Source organism: Solea senegalensis, linkage group LG8 (assembly GCF_019176455.1).
Source record: "Solea senegalensis isolate Sse05_10M linkage group LG8, IFAPA_SoseM_1, whole genome shotgun sequence".
Classification (NCBI taxonomy): Eukaryota; Metazoa; Chordata; class Actinopteri; order Pleuronectiformes; family Soleidae; genus Solea; species Solea senegalensis.
Window position 1 is genome coordinate 24779899 of NC_058028.1, and position 14697 is coordinate 24794595.

At 41.7% G+C, this 14697-nt stretch overlaps 1 protein-coding gene across 4 annotated transcripts in view; it reads right to left on the reverse strand.

Moving 5' to 3' along the window:
* The window catches only part of phldb1b (pleckstrin homology-like domain, family B, member 1b), a 103901-nt gene that overhangs the window by 17629 nt on the left and 71575 nt on the right, over positions 1–14697 (reverse strand). For all 4 annotated transcript variants that reach the window (XM_044031980.1, XM_044031978.1, XM_044031979.1 and 1 more), the window contains 8 exons: positions 7886–8203; positions 6633–6776; positions 6352–6489; positions 4482–4610; positions 2350–2505; positions 2087–2197; positions 1904–1993; positions 987–1121 (listed from right to left, as the gene is read on the reverse strand). In XM_044031980.1, the coding sequence (XP_043887915.1) occupies positions 987–1121; positions 1904–1993; positions 2087–2197; positions 2350–2505; positions 4482–4610; positions 6352–6489; positions 6633–6776; positions 7886–8203 (1221 nt within the window). The remainder of the gene's footprint in view (positions 1–986; positions 1122–1903; positions 1994–2086; positions 2198–2349; positions 2506–4481; positions 4611–6351; positions 6490–6632; positions 6777–7885; positions 8204–14697) is intronic.

Below are 14697 nucleotides of genomic sequence, written 5' to 3' on the forward strand. Positions count from 1 at the left end.
CAGACAAGATGAGAAGCCGTGAGGACAACACACTTCTGCACTTTTAACACCACAGTACACACACACACACACACACATATGTAGAAGCACAGAACCCACTCACAACTACTGTATATATACTGTATGTTGACTGTGTGTGTCATTGTAAAACTCAAAATGTGGTTTCAAAACCATTGATGTGAACACATTTTGATACTGTGAGAACATTTTGGTTGGTTAAGGGTTCAGGCTTCATGTAAGGGTTAGTTTAGGGTTATGATAAGGGTTGAGGTTAGGTATTTAGTTGAGATTAGGGTCAGGTAAGGCACTATGGAATGACTTGTGTGTGTGTGTGTGTTGTAGGGAAAGGCAGTAACTGCTTAATCGAGTCTTGTGGGATATTTATTTCATATGGGAACAGAATATGTGTTACACTATTAGAGCGTTATGGTTACGGCTCGATGGTAAATGCATTAAATGTATTATTAATAGCTTAATTGTATAAAAGTGGTCAAACATGTACTGATGTTGGTATCATCGAGCCGTCCCTTGAGTGTGTGTGTGTGTGTGTACTTGTATTCATTATCTTTGAGGACCAGTAGTCCTCATGAACCTGGTCCTACTGAGGCAGAACCTCATTGCTGAAGAACTGGTTAAATTTAGGGCTAAGATTTGAGTGGTTGAGTGAATGAAAGTCAATGCAGCGTCTTAAAAAGAATAGCTGCACAAACCTGTGTGCAACAAATGGAGCATCACACTTGGATGAACCACTGACAGGCACTTTGTTGGTTAATCTTGGATTGAACTTCCACATAAAGCTACTGCGCACATGTGCTGGACAAAATCAAATCAACCTGGTCCACCACGGTGCAGCACAGAGCAGCACAGACACAACAAGAGCCACAGAGCGAGCACAACACTGACAGAGCAATGAGTGACCTTTGGGGTGAGTTGCACAACAAAGCAGGAGGTAGTGGGCTTCATGCAGGGATTATTAGTCTGATTACCTCTGTAGGGCTGCTGGGATACAACTGACAGGGAGGGGATTGATGTAAGTAAGGAGAAGAGGCTTGACAGAGGGAACGCTGGGAGGAGCGGACATCCTCCGACAACAGGGCAGCCTCGCTGATGTGGAACATTTCCTGTTTCAACATCAGGGATAAGTTTGTTCAAAGCTTGCAGAAAACATGAGTGGGACACTAGATACAATATCATGTGTGACTTCAGCTTCAGTCCAGACACATGTCTAAACACTGAGGGGCAGATATTCTCACATGTTGGCATCCATCACACATGCCCCTGCAAACACGGCATGGTGAGGACAAGTGTCTGTTGCCCCACAGCAGCAACTTGAGAGTTGTTGATCCACTGCTGCCTCCATCAGAGAGTTTATGTGTGTTATTTTTCAGTGTTTGAAATCCTTGGTTTGGATTCACCCTAGTATTAAAAAAACAACTAAAGGAGGCAGCAGTACATCAGCAGCTCCAATGTTTATGCAAGCTAAAAATACAGATTTGTTTTTCTATGGAAATTGGTGCACGAGAGTAAGTGGTATACAAACTTTCTTAGACGGTGTAGCATGAATGTGGGGAAGCTCCTCCAGCAGAGCTATACAGTGCACAGTGTGCAAACATCCACCCGTAAGTGTGTGGAAATATTAGTCCATGAAAGATTAGTTCACTCTACATTAAAATTGTTATGAAATCATCATCACACAGTCGTTAGATGTGCCATCATCAAGCTTTTTGTATGAGTATATATAGAGTCTGATCCAGATGATTAGCACTCCAACAGAACGGTGCCAGTGAAAGAGGTTAACGTGGTAAAGAATCAGCTGTGAGTCATCAAAGCTCCGCTGTGTTTTCAGGGCAGACGCAGTGAGTGTGAATGAGTGCTTGTTCTCAGCTGATACACATTCTCTCACCTCTCTCATTGCAGTGGGGGTCTTGGGGAAGCTCTTTCCTCCAGTCAGTGTCTGGTATCTCTTCTCCAGGGCCAACAGTCTCTCCTTCTCCTGCAAGCAGTAAGAATATCAGTATTATCTTTGGAGAAACGCGCAGTGCTTTGACTTTAACTTGATTTAACACACTGACAGGTAAATGTGTACCTTTTGGAGCATTTGCAGTGTGAGGGTTCTGTCTTTAGCCAGTCGCTCACACTCCTGAGATGCCTGTAGGCTGAGCTGTGTGGCCTGGTTCTCCAGGGCAGACACTTTATCCTGTGTAGAAGAAAACACACACGCACTTAAATCTTTATTGTGGCAGTAGCACAGCCAAGTTCTAAGTTAAGTTGTCGTTCTTGCACAAACACCCACGTTGTTCCTGAATATAGTATTCTTGTTCCACTGCAGTGAATCTGCCGTTTCCTCACCTTCCTCTTGGCCACGCTGCCATGGTACTCTGCTCTCTCCTGGAACAGCTGCTGGCTCATGGTTTCTCTTTCCTCCTCCAGGCTACTCTCTCTCTCCAGTTGCTGAAACTCTAGGTCCTCAAACTTTTTGGTTCCTGCTTCCAGAACTTCGCCGTCCTGATGGAGGACCATGTACATCATCAGCAGTTACATAACATACACAAAAAGTAGTATTAACATTGCTGATTTAAAAGCTACATCGCTATGACTAGACCAATATATCTGCTAACAGCAAAGCAAAAGACAATTTCTGACATGTCTTAATATATTTTGCCAGCATGGCTGAAGCAGCTCATGCTCAGTCAAGCCATGAACCACATGCTCCAACTGCAGCATAGCTGCTGCTCTGTGGTCACTGGACACACAGTGAAATATGGAGGAGGGAGCTGGGAGGTCACTTACAAGGAAAATACCTTTCACACTTAAAGATTTATGATTGAAATCTAATTTCACTTTGGGTTTATGTTATTCTCCTGCGACTTCACCTCCGTCCAGCTGCACACACATTTGACAGAGTCTGTGTAACTTCTGTGGCCCAAACCCAGGAGTCAAGCTGTCAAAAATAAGAAGTGAAAAACAACTTTTCTTCTTCGTTTAGGCTCTGTATATGCTCTATAATGTGTCGCACCACAGATTAAATTAACTTCTAATACCCTAATTCCCCTCTTTTTCACCTTCTTCACATTTCTGATAAGTAATAAAACAAAATGCATCAAATAAGTCACAGGATGAGAGTGAGTAAAGAGAGAGTATGGATGTCGTCAGGCCCTATGTTAATTGATTAGTGAGCAGTTATACAAATTATGTGAGCAAATCACAGAGGAGAGAGATGCACATCAGATTTCAGGCATGCAGCACAGCTGTGGGGGCAGGGGGTCACGTGACGTGGTCAATGCATCAATTGCAGCTATGGCGACCACAGGAGCCATTTGTTTGCTCCCATGTCGGCGTGAAGGCTCCAGTAGCAGACAGGTGGTGATGTGGAGGAGGGAGAACTCCTGCAGCCCATGGCAGCAGCACGTACGTCTGTATGGGCCACTGAGAGGACGCCGCTTCAATACACGGTGTACGTGTGTGTGTGTACGTGTGTGTAAACCATGTGTGGTGGGCCTCTTCTAACCTGTATGTGCTTAGCAGTGGCTCATAAACTGCCAAACAAATAACGAGATATAAATCAAGTAGTTGGGAGATTCAGACAAATTTACTTTCCGATTTTCTAATTTTAAGTGTGTGTTTGTCTTTTCAATATATTAAAAGCTATTTAATAAAGGGGTTACATTAAAAATAAATGTAACTGCAAAACAATAAATTCTCATTAAAATCCACTAAAATCAAACTGAGATCCGCAAACACAATTAGCCTTAGCATTAGGGTTTTTTGTTGTTGTTTTTATCATTACTTGATTAAGCTATTGCACCAATTGGTGAGGAACAGCAACCTAAACCGCCAAGATGTCATTTCTTTAAAGTTAACATTACAGCAAAAAACCAGGTAGGAACTAAACAACAGATCAGTTTTACACTTAGCTTTAGCTGGGGCTAGCTAGCCAGCTTGTAAAGTTGCCGTCCATATGCTAGCTGCTCTCTAGCGTAAGCTACCTGTTCGGCTTTTACTCTGAAAACGTTTCATTTCAGCAGAGATTTTACAGTTTATATAACAATATATTTCTCTTTTTTTACACACGTACAAATTTGGTGTTTATAGTTAATAACAATAATTAGTAAATAAATAATAAATAATTTGGTGTTTATAGTTAATAACAATTATCTACAAACAATATTTTGACCATCACTACATCATGACTCTTTACTCAGGAATAAGGGTAATGTATACAGAAGTTAACTGGCTGTAGAAACAATGGACAGAATAAGATAATGGTAAAGAGCAGTTAAATTAAACAGATATTGTTATTATTGGCCATATAAGGTGTGTCATATCAAACTGTATCGTGAGTTACCCAGTGACTCCCACCCCTAACAGCTAATAGCAGGGTTGTTGAGAGTGTCCTGTTTGAAATGGGAAAGGTGTGTGGGGGTTACAGCAGGTGAGGGCGTGGTCAGGTGCTTCTGCTGGACTGACAACTAACAACCCACCCTTTTGAGCTGTTCCTGCAACTGTTCCCGCAGGGACTCAGGACAGTTATGAAGCTGGTTCTTGAGCTCAGCGTAGCCCTCCTGGAGGCTCTGCAGGGCCCGGCGCTCGGCCTCAACATTAGCCCTCTCCTAGAAAGACACAACACACACCCACACATAGGATGGATGGATGTGAAGGGAGAGAGAGAGAGAGAGAGAGAGAGAGAGAGAGAGAGAGAGAGAGAGAGAGAGAGAAGCACACTTCTCAAAAATACACGCCATGCAAATTAAACATGAAAAAGCTGCAAAGTGTTAGCATCAGACAGGTTGATTTTTGGGGGCTTGGCAGAGCACGAGGAGTCAGAACTAAACTGACACATCAACAAAGAGCAGCATAGAATTTCCTAAGCTTTTCATTTGATTGTTCAAAGTAATTTGACATATGTATTTTTCCAACATCTATTCATACTTGAATAAAATAAATGAGTAAATGATTCAGTGTGCCACTGAAAAGTTCTCATCACTACAAATCCTGAGATATCTGAACAGTTGCTCATAATTTCAGAATTTCTTTTGACTGCTGAGTAATATCAACTTGACTGTGGAGACAGTTAAAAGTACAGAAGAACATTGACTCCTGGGTGCTGCTCCATTTTCGACCTCCTACCATCTGTGTTTTATGTTTTGATATGAAAAAAACAAAAGTCCTCGAGGACTGACAGCACTAACACAAGACTATCTTCAAAGAAAGAAAACAGGTACATCCTCTGTTGTTTCCTTTCAGTCTAACTGCAACAGTCAAAAGAGACAAAAGAACTACAGCGTTGTACCATAAATGAGCTGGAAAATATTTTCTTTTTGTCAATTTTGAACCGCTGCTTCATTGGGAACATCATTTTCCGGCTGATGAATTGCTGATCCAGTTTCATAAGAGAGACTTACACATAATCTGGCTAATGTTCTTATTAATTCGGCATGACGTTCCAACACAAGTTTGTTGTGCAGGAGAGCAGGTTTCTGGTTCCCTGACACAATCACCTTTACCCCAGTAAAACAATCATGAAGGACACTTTTACTGGTACTTTTACAAGGTTTAACTTCAACATTAATCCCACAAAAGAAACATAAACTAGTTTTTACTAGTTTATGTTTCAAAAGAAACTAGTAAATGTGCTTTCTCTGTTCAGTTGTGACACGTTTGTCTGGATGAAGCAAACATGTAGCAGTGTGGAATGTGTTGGATGTGAGAAAAAAGGAGAAAAGGGAACAGTCCTATAGCGGACATGCTGGTAAGATACACCTCTCAGCTACTGCAACACCTTAACGTAAGTATCTCATGCACTAGAGAACCAAAGACTACAGAGTCCACAGAGCCACTGGGAGGCAGATATTTCTGGCCCATTGGGTCCATCATGCAGACAGTTCTGACAAATGTAAGCAGTGCAAATAAGAGGTGTTGGGACTTGAGCAGGATTATTGTGATCATTGTTTCCTACTTTTGACGAGAGCAGAATCAGGCATAAGGTCTTTAATATTCAACATGATGAAAATAAAGAGAACATTCTGCAAATGTATTTAGGGACCTAAAATGATCCCACAACCCATCGGTGGGTTCCAACCCAGAGAATCACTGGATAAGAGGTTAAGAGATGTCAGTTAGTTAGTGGAAGGGGGGGAAAAGAGGAAGCAGTAAGAAGAAAGTGCTATGTTGAAAACGTGCAAGAGACAGAAACACCAAGTCCCTTATGTGTCCCTCAAGTCAATTATCCATGTCCACAGAGCTATGTTTGAACTCCTCAACAAACATTTGAATCCCTTCACAGCGGTGATCCACTGTAAAATCCACTGGTGGAATTCAAATCATTTCAAAGGTGACACCACTCTCCTCTACCTTGTCTTTTTCCCTCTGGATGGCGCTCTCCAGCTCGTCCAGCTTGCGCTGCAGCTGTGTGATGATGTCCGTTTCAGCATCTATCTGGTCGAGCTCCGCCTGGCGCTCGCCCTGCAGCAGAGCGCGCTCCATCTCGGCCTGGAAGAGGACGTTAAACACAGTCACACAGAGTAACACCATTTCGCTTCTCTCTTGTAAAGGTTTCTGCCTTACTATGTGCAGTGCCTTTATATAAAGTATGGTGTGATATGGTGCATGAAGTAAGTTTGTCGTGACACTACCTCTTGTTTTGACTCTTGGAGCTGTTGCTCCAGCTCTGTCAGTCGGGTCTTGAGCTCATCGATGCGGGCAAGAACACGAACTCGCTCGTCCACCAGGTAACCCAGCTCCAGACGTCCACTGCTGCCGGAACTGAAGTCCTCATGCTGCGGGAAGAGTCAGGATGAACGGGAAGAGTCAGGATGAACGGGAAGAGTCAGGATGAACGGGAAGAGTCAGGATGAACGGGAAAGTCAGACGTGCACACACCATTTTATTGAACAAAAGATAGAAAGATGTCAGAAGGTAGGCTAGGAAAGGCCTTAAATGGATAGTAATCAGTACGGACATTGATGTGCATGCCCCCAAACACCAGAAAACAGATTATTACACAGTTTTACTTTACTTAAGTGGGTATAGATGTTATTAGATAAGCCTTTTAAACCAGTTTGTCTTGAGTACCCTCTGGGTGCCATGAACCTCACGCAGCCATAATTCATTATTCAGTCGTGTCATGCATTTACATTCACACATGTATTCATGACTGTAAATTACAGTTGTTGTGCTTTTGCGTGGGTTATAGCCGTCTCTACGTACGTGCATCTCTACAGTTTGTATGTAATGTAATGCTGCTGACATTAACCAACGTGCAAGCAGAGAGATATAAAAGTGAGGAGAGAGAAGAAACATGGAAAGGAGGTGATAAAATGGGTTCATGCAGGAGACACAGTGATAACAGATTCCTAATGTTTACAAGTCGTGATGCCCTTAAGACCAGCACAAAAAACTGATACATGGAATTCAAAAGAGAGAGCAGGAGGAGGAAGAGGAGGAGGAGGAGGTGCATTAAGAAGCTAACTTTGTGTTTTGCCGAATATTCTTAACAAATATAAGCAATATGTACAGTAAGATTTAAATAGTAAAGCACCTTATTGTTTTGCAGAATGAAAAGATTTGCACATGTATGCTCTTTATATAATATAATTCCATGCCGGAGGACATTCTGTGCATAAACAGCAACAAAAATGGCCGTGATTAGTACATGCAGTGTGCAATGCATCTGTGCAGCAGGAGCTGCTGTACACAGATGCATAAACTCAGTTATCTTGTGTTTTTGTTGGGGGTTTTTCTCCCTCACACTTTAAAATATGGAGGCAGGTTAACCCTGATATGATGTAGCACTTGTTTTTTTTCATAACGTTAAAATCAGTGCTATAGAAAGAGCTGATCACATCACTTGAAGTGTCATTTGGTGGAAGACATGCATCCTCCTGACCTGTCTGTCTCCATTGTGCAGTGCTGATGCTGTGCTGGGAACGGGAGACGGCCTCACCTCCTGATGAGTGCTCTCTGTGCTACTACACTCCTCCTTCAGATTCTCATCGTCGCTCTCCCTCTGTCTCTGCGTCAGACGGAGCGTGGCAGAGGACGGCATTCCTCCGAAGACGTTGTCCATGGATGGTCTTCGTCCTGAGCCATCTGCCTGCCCGCCAGGGAAACCCATCCTCGCTGAGCCCAGAGGGTCCACAGAGGGGGTTTCTCCTTTGTTGTATTCAGCACAGAGGTTCAGAATAGTCTCTAGTCGCTGTCTCTCCTGCGAAGACAACAAAGACAGGACTGTTGGACAGGTGGGAGTATCAAACCCTAATCTCATCAGTGTTAGCCTACACATCTTTAACTGATAATGGTTTAAAAAGTAAACTGCAGAAAACCAATGTCTCTAAAAGTTGATTCAAATTCAGAGAACCCAGATTGCTTGTCAAATTTCCGAAAAGCGTCCAAATGCGACCGGACATCGTCCTCCTGTTGTATGACCCACACAAGCTCCTGCTGCCTTCTCAATATGTGAATGAACTCCAAAATATGTCACCACACTTCATGTCTAATAACCACGTATGTGAGGACGAGGGACAGCTGTCTGTGAGTGGGGTTTTTAATGGACGAGTACTGCCTTCACATTTCAGTGTTTCCTCTACATTCAATTAGCAGTGAGTGCATCTCTGGTAAAATGGATACAATAGACAACAATTACTCATATACGCTGATTTTCTTTGCCCATATTTTGACTTTAACAAATACAAATATAAATCCTCATGGACACACATTGATTTATCTATCGCCAAAGGTAGAGTATATAAATATAAATGCTTTTTTGTTTGGTGTATTTGTGTACACAGGTGCTATGTAAACACCAACACTGATATCGTCGCTATAAATGTAAACAGAGGTAATATCAAATATAAATGTCCTTGAATTTAATAAAAAAAACTGTCAGTGCTACTAGTGTCAAATATTATATATCATATCATATACACCCACCGCGTGTCAGAACAGAGAATAATGCTGAATTTGAAACACATTTTCCACTGGGGTGACAAAAGTCAAAAGAGATGTTTTGATAACTTTACAGGGGCGTGAGGAGGAAGTGTGAGTGGCCCAGCCACAGTTTCATTAGAATAGAATAGAATAGAATAGAATAGAATAGAATAGAATACTTTATTAATCCCTTGCGGGAAATTCTTTCGTCACAGCGCTCCAGTGTACAAAGGTAACGAATATTATAGCAGCAGTTTTTTTAAAAAAATTTACAAAGTTAAGAACTATAAGAATAAGTGTGAATAAACCTAAGAATAAAATTACAAAGTTAAAAGAATACGAATAAAATAAGAATAAATTTACAAACTTGCACCTCCCCCTCCCCCCATATTAACAAATTAAGAGCACACATTCTCACTCCTGAAACAACACGGAGCTTCACACACAGCTCTCTCCTCAGTTCTGATTGCCTTCTGCCTTCTTGGAGTCAGACTCTATGACTGGTTGTCCAGCTGTCACTGTGGAAGGGTCAGCCCACCTATGGGGCCCCCCCGGCATGAACAGGCCAATGAAGTGACCTCTGAACTCTGAATGTCAGCTGCTGTTGAACGGCTCGGCTACAGACGCATCGCGTTCAGAAATAATTAGCTCCTGTGCTTCAAGCTCAGTTTAAACCAAGTCCAAATAAATAGCATTCGTCTGAATAAGCAAAATACAAAATACAACGTGCTATAGTCAGTGAACTTAACAGTAATCAGCTGCTGAAAAGATCAAATGTGTATGATTTAAGATTCTTGAATGTTCTATAACTTGTAACTAATTATCTTTGGTTTGTGGATAAAACAAGACGTCGCCATTCTGAGGTTTAGATAAACAATCATTGACATTTTACGGGGGCAGTGCAATGTTTACTCCTGCGCATCAATTCAAGCGGCGGTAGGCAGGATCACTGGAAACATAGCTGAGTCTTGAGTTTCATCCACAGGTTGGTAAAATACCAGATATTTGGTTGATTTTTAGTTGTGAGGATGTAAATACAGTCACACCAAAAATAACCCCGTTTACTGTTGTTAGTAGTAAGTATGTTATGTTTTGAATTAAGATCACGGATGATGAAGGTGTAGCCTGGTCTGCCAATGATTTGATCTGTATATGGCACGGACATCACTTAAAGAAAGGGAACCATTCTCAAAGCCCTGATGCGCTAGAGGCGGGCTTAAAGTCATGGCGACAGAGAAGCAGCTTTTGTATACAGCCAACATGGCCGCCACTGACGACCAGCTGTCTTTCCATTCAGCTGTTGCTTCCAATTTCAGCGACCTGCGCCATGAAGCTCCCCCAGGCAACCGTCGTTAGACGCCATCACTCCTAGAAAAACGCAAATACAATACAACAAGCACGTTTGTTGGTTATACGTCTATGATATTGCGAGTCATTTTCATCATCCGTTGAGCGCCTCTTGAAAGTGGGAGGTGACTTCACCCTTTTCAGACTCAAATAAGATTGAGATGCAGTTTGGCATAAGTCAGGCTAATGATGATGTCTTCAGTTAAACCAAAGGCACCAAAAAGAGCCTCAAAATGTTGTTTTTCCCGTGTTTTCCTCTTTTTGAAGGTGTTTACAGTGGAAACAGTTTGGGGAACAGAGACACACGTTGTTACTTTATGCTCCGATTCAGTCGCTCGTGGTAGAAACACTTGGTGAGCCTTCTTCTCGCTCTCCGGTCGCCTCCGTCAGACAGCAGAAAGTATGGCTTTCCCACTGAGGGAACAGCTGCATAATTAGGAGTTAGTTTAAACCTGTAATCAGGGACCAGCCATCTTTTAAGTGAGTGGGTGGGAGTTAACGACCCCTTAAAGCTGTCAAACAGTTTGGTGGCTTTTCATTGAAAACCTCAAACTTCAAACATTTGTCTGGCAGGTCGACAACTCCTCCTCCTCCTCCTCCTCCTCCCACTCAACATCTGCCTGAACAGACATAGATAAAACTGTTTCGCGTTCCGATGTCTGTCTGTGGTTTTTTTTGTCATGAATTCTGACTGAGAGCCAGTGGCAGGCAGCCTTCAGGCGACCAAACCTGTGGGGTGGCAGAGAAGCAGGATCACAGACACATGTTGTATCAATCTGTGTTTCAAACCCAAGTAGCATCCAAACAAACTGGGCTCAAATTATGTTTTTTTTAATCAGCTGCGTGTTGACAGTTTTGCACGAATGCTATATTTTCTGTTTACATGTGTCAAAGATCAATGATTCAAGCTGTAATTATAATAAACAATGATTTAACACAAAAACACAAGTGAAATATGTCGCAGACAATGTTAAATTATTGGTAGAACTCTATCAATCTATCAAATATCTATGTTGTGGCCTGTAAAAAAGTAGAAACAGGGAGTGAAACAGCTGTTGTGTAACTATGAATGCAGCTTATAGATGTTTAGTTTGTGGCTAGTTGTGACTTTCTTGCATCTATTGACGTCAAAACATTCAATGTCGTAATTCATCATGTTTTTCTCTTCTTCTTCTATGTGCAGAGCTATACCAGGTTGCATGCAACGGTAATTGACCTCGCAACCACATTATCTGGGTGTGATGGTCCGACATTTGTGAGAAATTCATTTTCTTAGCATTTCACTTTCTAAAGTCCTGCTTTTATCGTATTAACTCCACCTTCATGTAAACGGAATATCTAACAAAATACCACAAACAGCCTTAGGTAGGTGAAGAAAGAAGATCTGGTTTTTACTCACTCTCATGATGGACACGGTGAGAAGCAGCAGCTTGAACTTTGAGATGAGACTCACATCCAAACCAAGACCAAGCTCGGCCGAAAGACAGATGAACAAATACTGGGCTTTGAAAGCTTAGTACCACCCACAAACCCTAACACCACCATAACAACTAATTCCCATCCCCACCCGTCCTGTGACAAGATCAGAGGTGACAGCACCAAGTCATCTGCTGTCCACAGACGTCTCCTAAATATAAAGCCAAACAATTCATCAACATTTGTAATTAAACTGTCATCAAGGTCACTGAAACTAAACTTAATGACTTGGACAACACTAGTGAAATATATCAACCACCATGTTTAATTATTGGTAAAAAAAAAACTATTAATCTGTCTAAAATATGTATTGCTGCTTTGTAACTACTAATGCAACATGTAGACAGCAGTAAATCAGCTATTTAGTGCAATAATGTCGTAAAAAAAAAGGTGTTTAATAATAATTTGTGTTAATTAAAATTGGTTCTATGCTTAAGGAAGGTAATAAAAGGTTGGCATATTGATAAAAGATGAATGTAAATGAATTAAATGAAGGATGATGTTTAGAAATCCCATAACGTCTGCTTCTGCATTTACTTTGCATTTGTTTTGATCTTGTTTGCCGCCCTTTATTTATGTAAACAAAGTTGTAACTTCTGTAGTGCACCACCGGCTGATTATCTCTGCAAACTAACTGGCAATATTTGCATAATAACACACGGAATCGCACACAACAAAAACCTGCACTTTCTGCAGCTGTTTTACTCTTTTACTGCATTTGGCTCCAGATGCATGTCAGTATACACACTGCTGGGAATCATGTGAGCTGCATTTCCGTGTGTGTGTGTGTGTGTGTGTGTGTGTAGTAAAGCTCTGCTGTGTCATCAGGGCTTTCTGTGAAAAAAAAAGCCAAGTCACGAGTCTGAAAAAGCCAACAATGTGACGCACACACACACACACACTGCAAAATGTTGTGCAGTCAAACACTGTGTTCACATGTTAGCATTTAAATAGCATCATCAGTGCTTTCCTGGAGTCACTGCAGTAGAACAATGAGCAGTTTGAACATACGATGTGACACAATTAGAGGCTGAAGCTTCATCTTCAGTGTTCACAGTGTTCACATGAAGACGCAAATAAATCCTTAAAGAAAACACAACACAATTCAGTCTTTCAACAGACTCGATGGGAAGTGTAACCGCAACATCAGACCGCACCGGGGAACATCAGTAAATCCCGCATGACCTGAACAACCATGGGGTTGTGAAGGAATGCCTGCTTCACAGAGTTATGCTAGTTCACACATTCCACAGCCTGACCAGGTCTCACCTCGTGGGTGGCTCTCATTACAGCCGAGTGGGGTGAGGTGATATTAAGACTCAAGCTGCTGCTGCTGCTGCTGCTGCTGCTGCTGCTGATGATTAATCTTTGGAATCTTTCTTTCAAAGAAACCTTTTAAACTGAAAATCGAACCTTCTAAAACTGGAAATGTAACAAAACAAGTGAGATGACGTAGTGTAACGATTGCTAAATGATTTGAGACAAATGATTTGTTAAAATAATAATGAAATAATAAAGCAGCAATATACTGTCAGTAAAACAACACCTTACAATTTTAGATTTGAGCTCCTTATTTACCAAAGTCTATGGCTGTAAAAGGGACAAGGAAGCTCCCGGTCTACTGCTCCCGTGTTTGGTAAGTTTGTGTCACTTATGTAAATGTGAACAAAGGAATTCAAACACCTACGTCACAAAATAACACATTTGAACCCACTGATGGAGGCAGAACCAGTTTAAAAACACTGTGTCACGAGTGACATGGCATGAATTCAGAAAGTCATCGTTGGTTGGCTGAATCGTTTTTCGTTTCTGACACTGAAACACGTCGTATTGACCTGGAATCAAACATCTTTCCACCTCCATTCAGTCATAAACATGTCAGCACCTTGTACTTCATACATACAGTAACTGAGCAAATGAAATCACATGACAGAGTAACAGACGCAACAACGTTGTTTTGTTAAACCCTAGAAAACAAAGTCACCACAAGATATGCAGCAATAAAGAATAAGTGCATTATTATAAACAGTAGTAAACAGTCGTTTTCTAATGTGACCTCCTGCATCTCTCAGTCAGCTTTCCCTCATTTTATTCCTATTTTCTTCCTCCCTGCAGTCAGCCTCCCGTCCCTGTGTCTCCCTCTCTCCCCTGAGAGCCTTTTACTGCATCTCCCTCCTCCTCCTCCTCCTCCTCCTCCTCCTCCTCGCTCCCCTTCTGTGTCTCTTTGATCAGAGCAGTTACTTTGTAAAGTGCACAGCTGTAATTTTTCTTCACCTACACATGTCACAGGAGTGATTCTCACGCAGGTGAATGTGGGAAGATTCCATGAAAATAACCTCGCTCACACCGACACTCTGATCCCCACAGAGTTCACCGTGGGTTTGCTTTGTTTCTCCCTCGAGAATAAGACGAGCGCTGATCTTGAGATGAAATTATGGAGTTGTTACAGCTGCTGGAGATGGCAACCATTTACACCGATGATGCCTGCTCTTTCACTGGGGTCTAGTCCCTCCAAGGCTTCTCTCTCAAGGTCAAAACTGGGTTCTAGTCTCTCATGTCAAACACTTCAAGGCTACATCCTATGCTTAAAAGGCTAGTATGGAGTCTGTTTTGTTCTTTTTACTATGGGTTTTTAAACCTGCTTCTGGCTTTGTTGTTGTTATGGGATGGAGGTATAAAAGTCTACAAGTATCAGATAAGAGCTGGAAGTTTTGCACATAGGGCTTATGAATATGGAGAAAGTATCAAACTTGCTATTGCAATTTGCTTTGCGATAAAACACTTTTAAGTCGAGCTCACCAGTCAATATTCACTGTGTAATAAATTAAAAAGAAGATGGAGCACGAGATAGCATCACAACATCGACTGCTATACTTCAGACGGTGATATAACATTTATCACATATTCAATGACATATACATTACAGTAAGTGTTCTTAAATGTAATTAA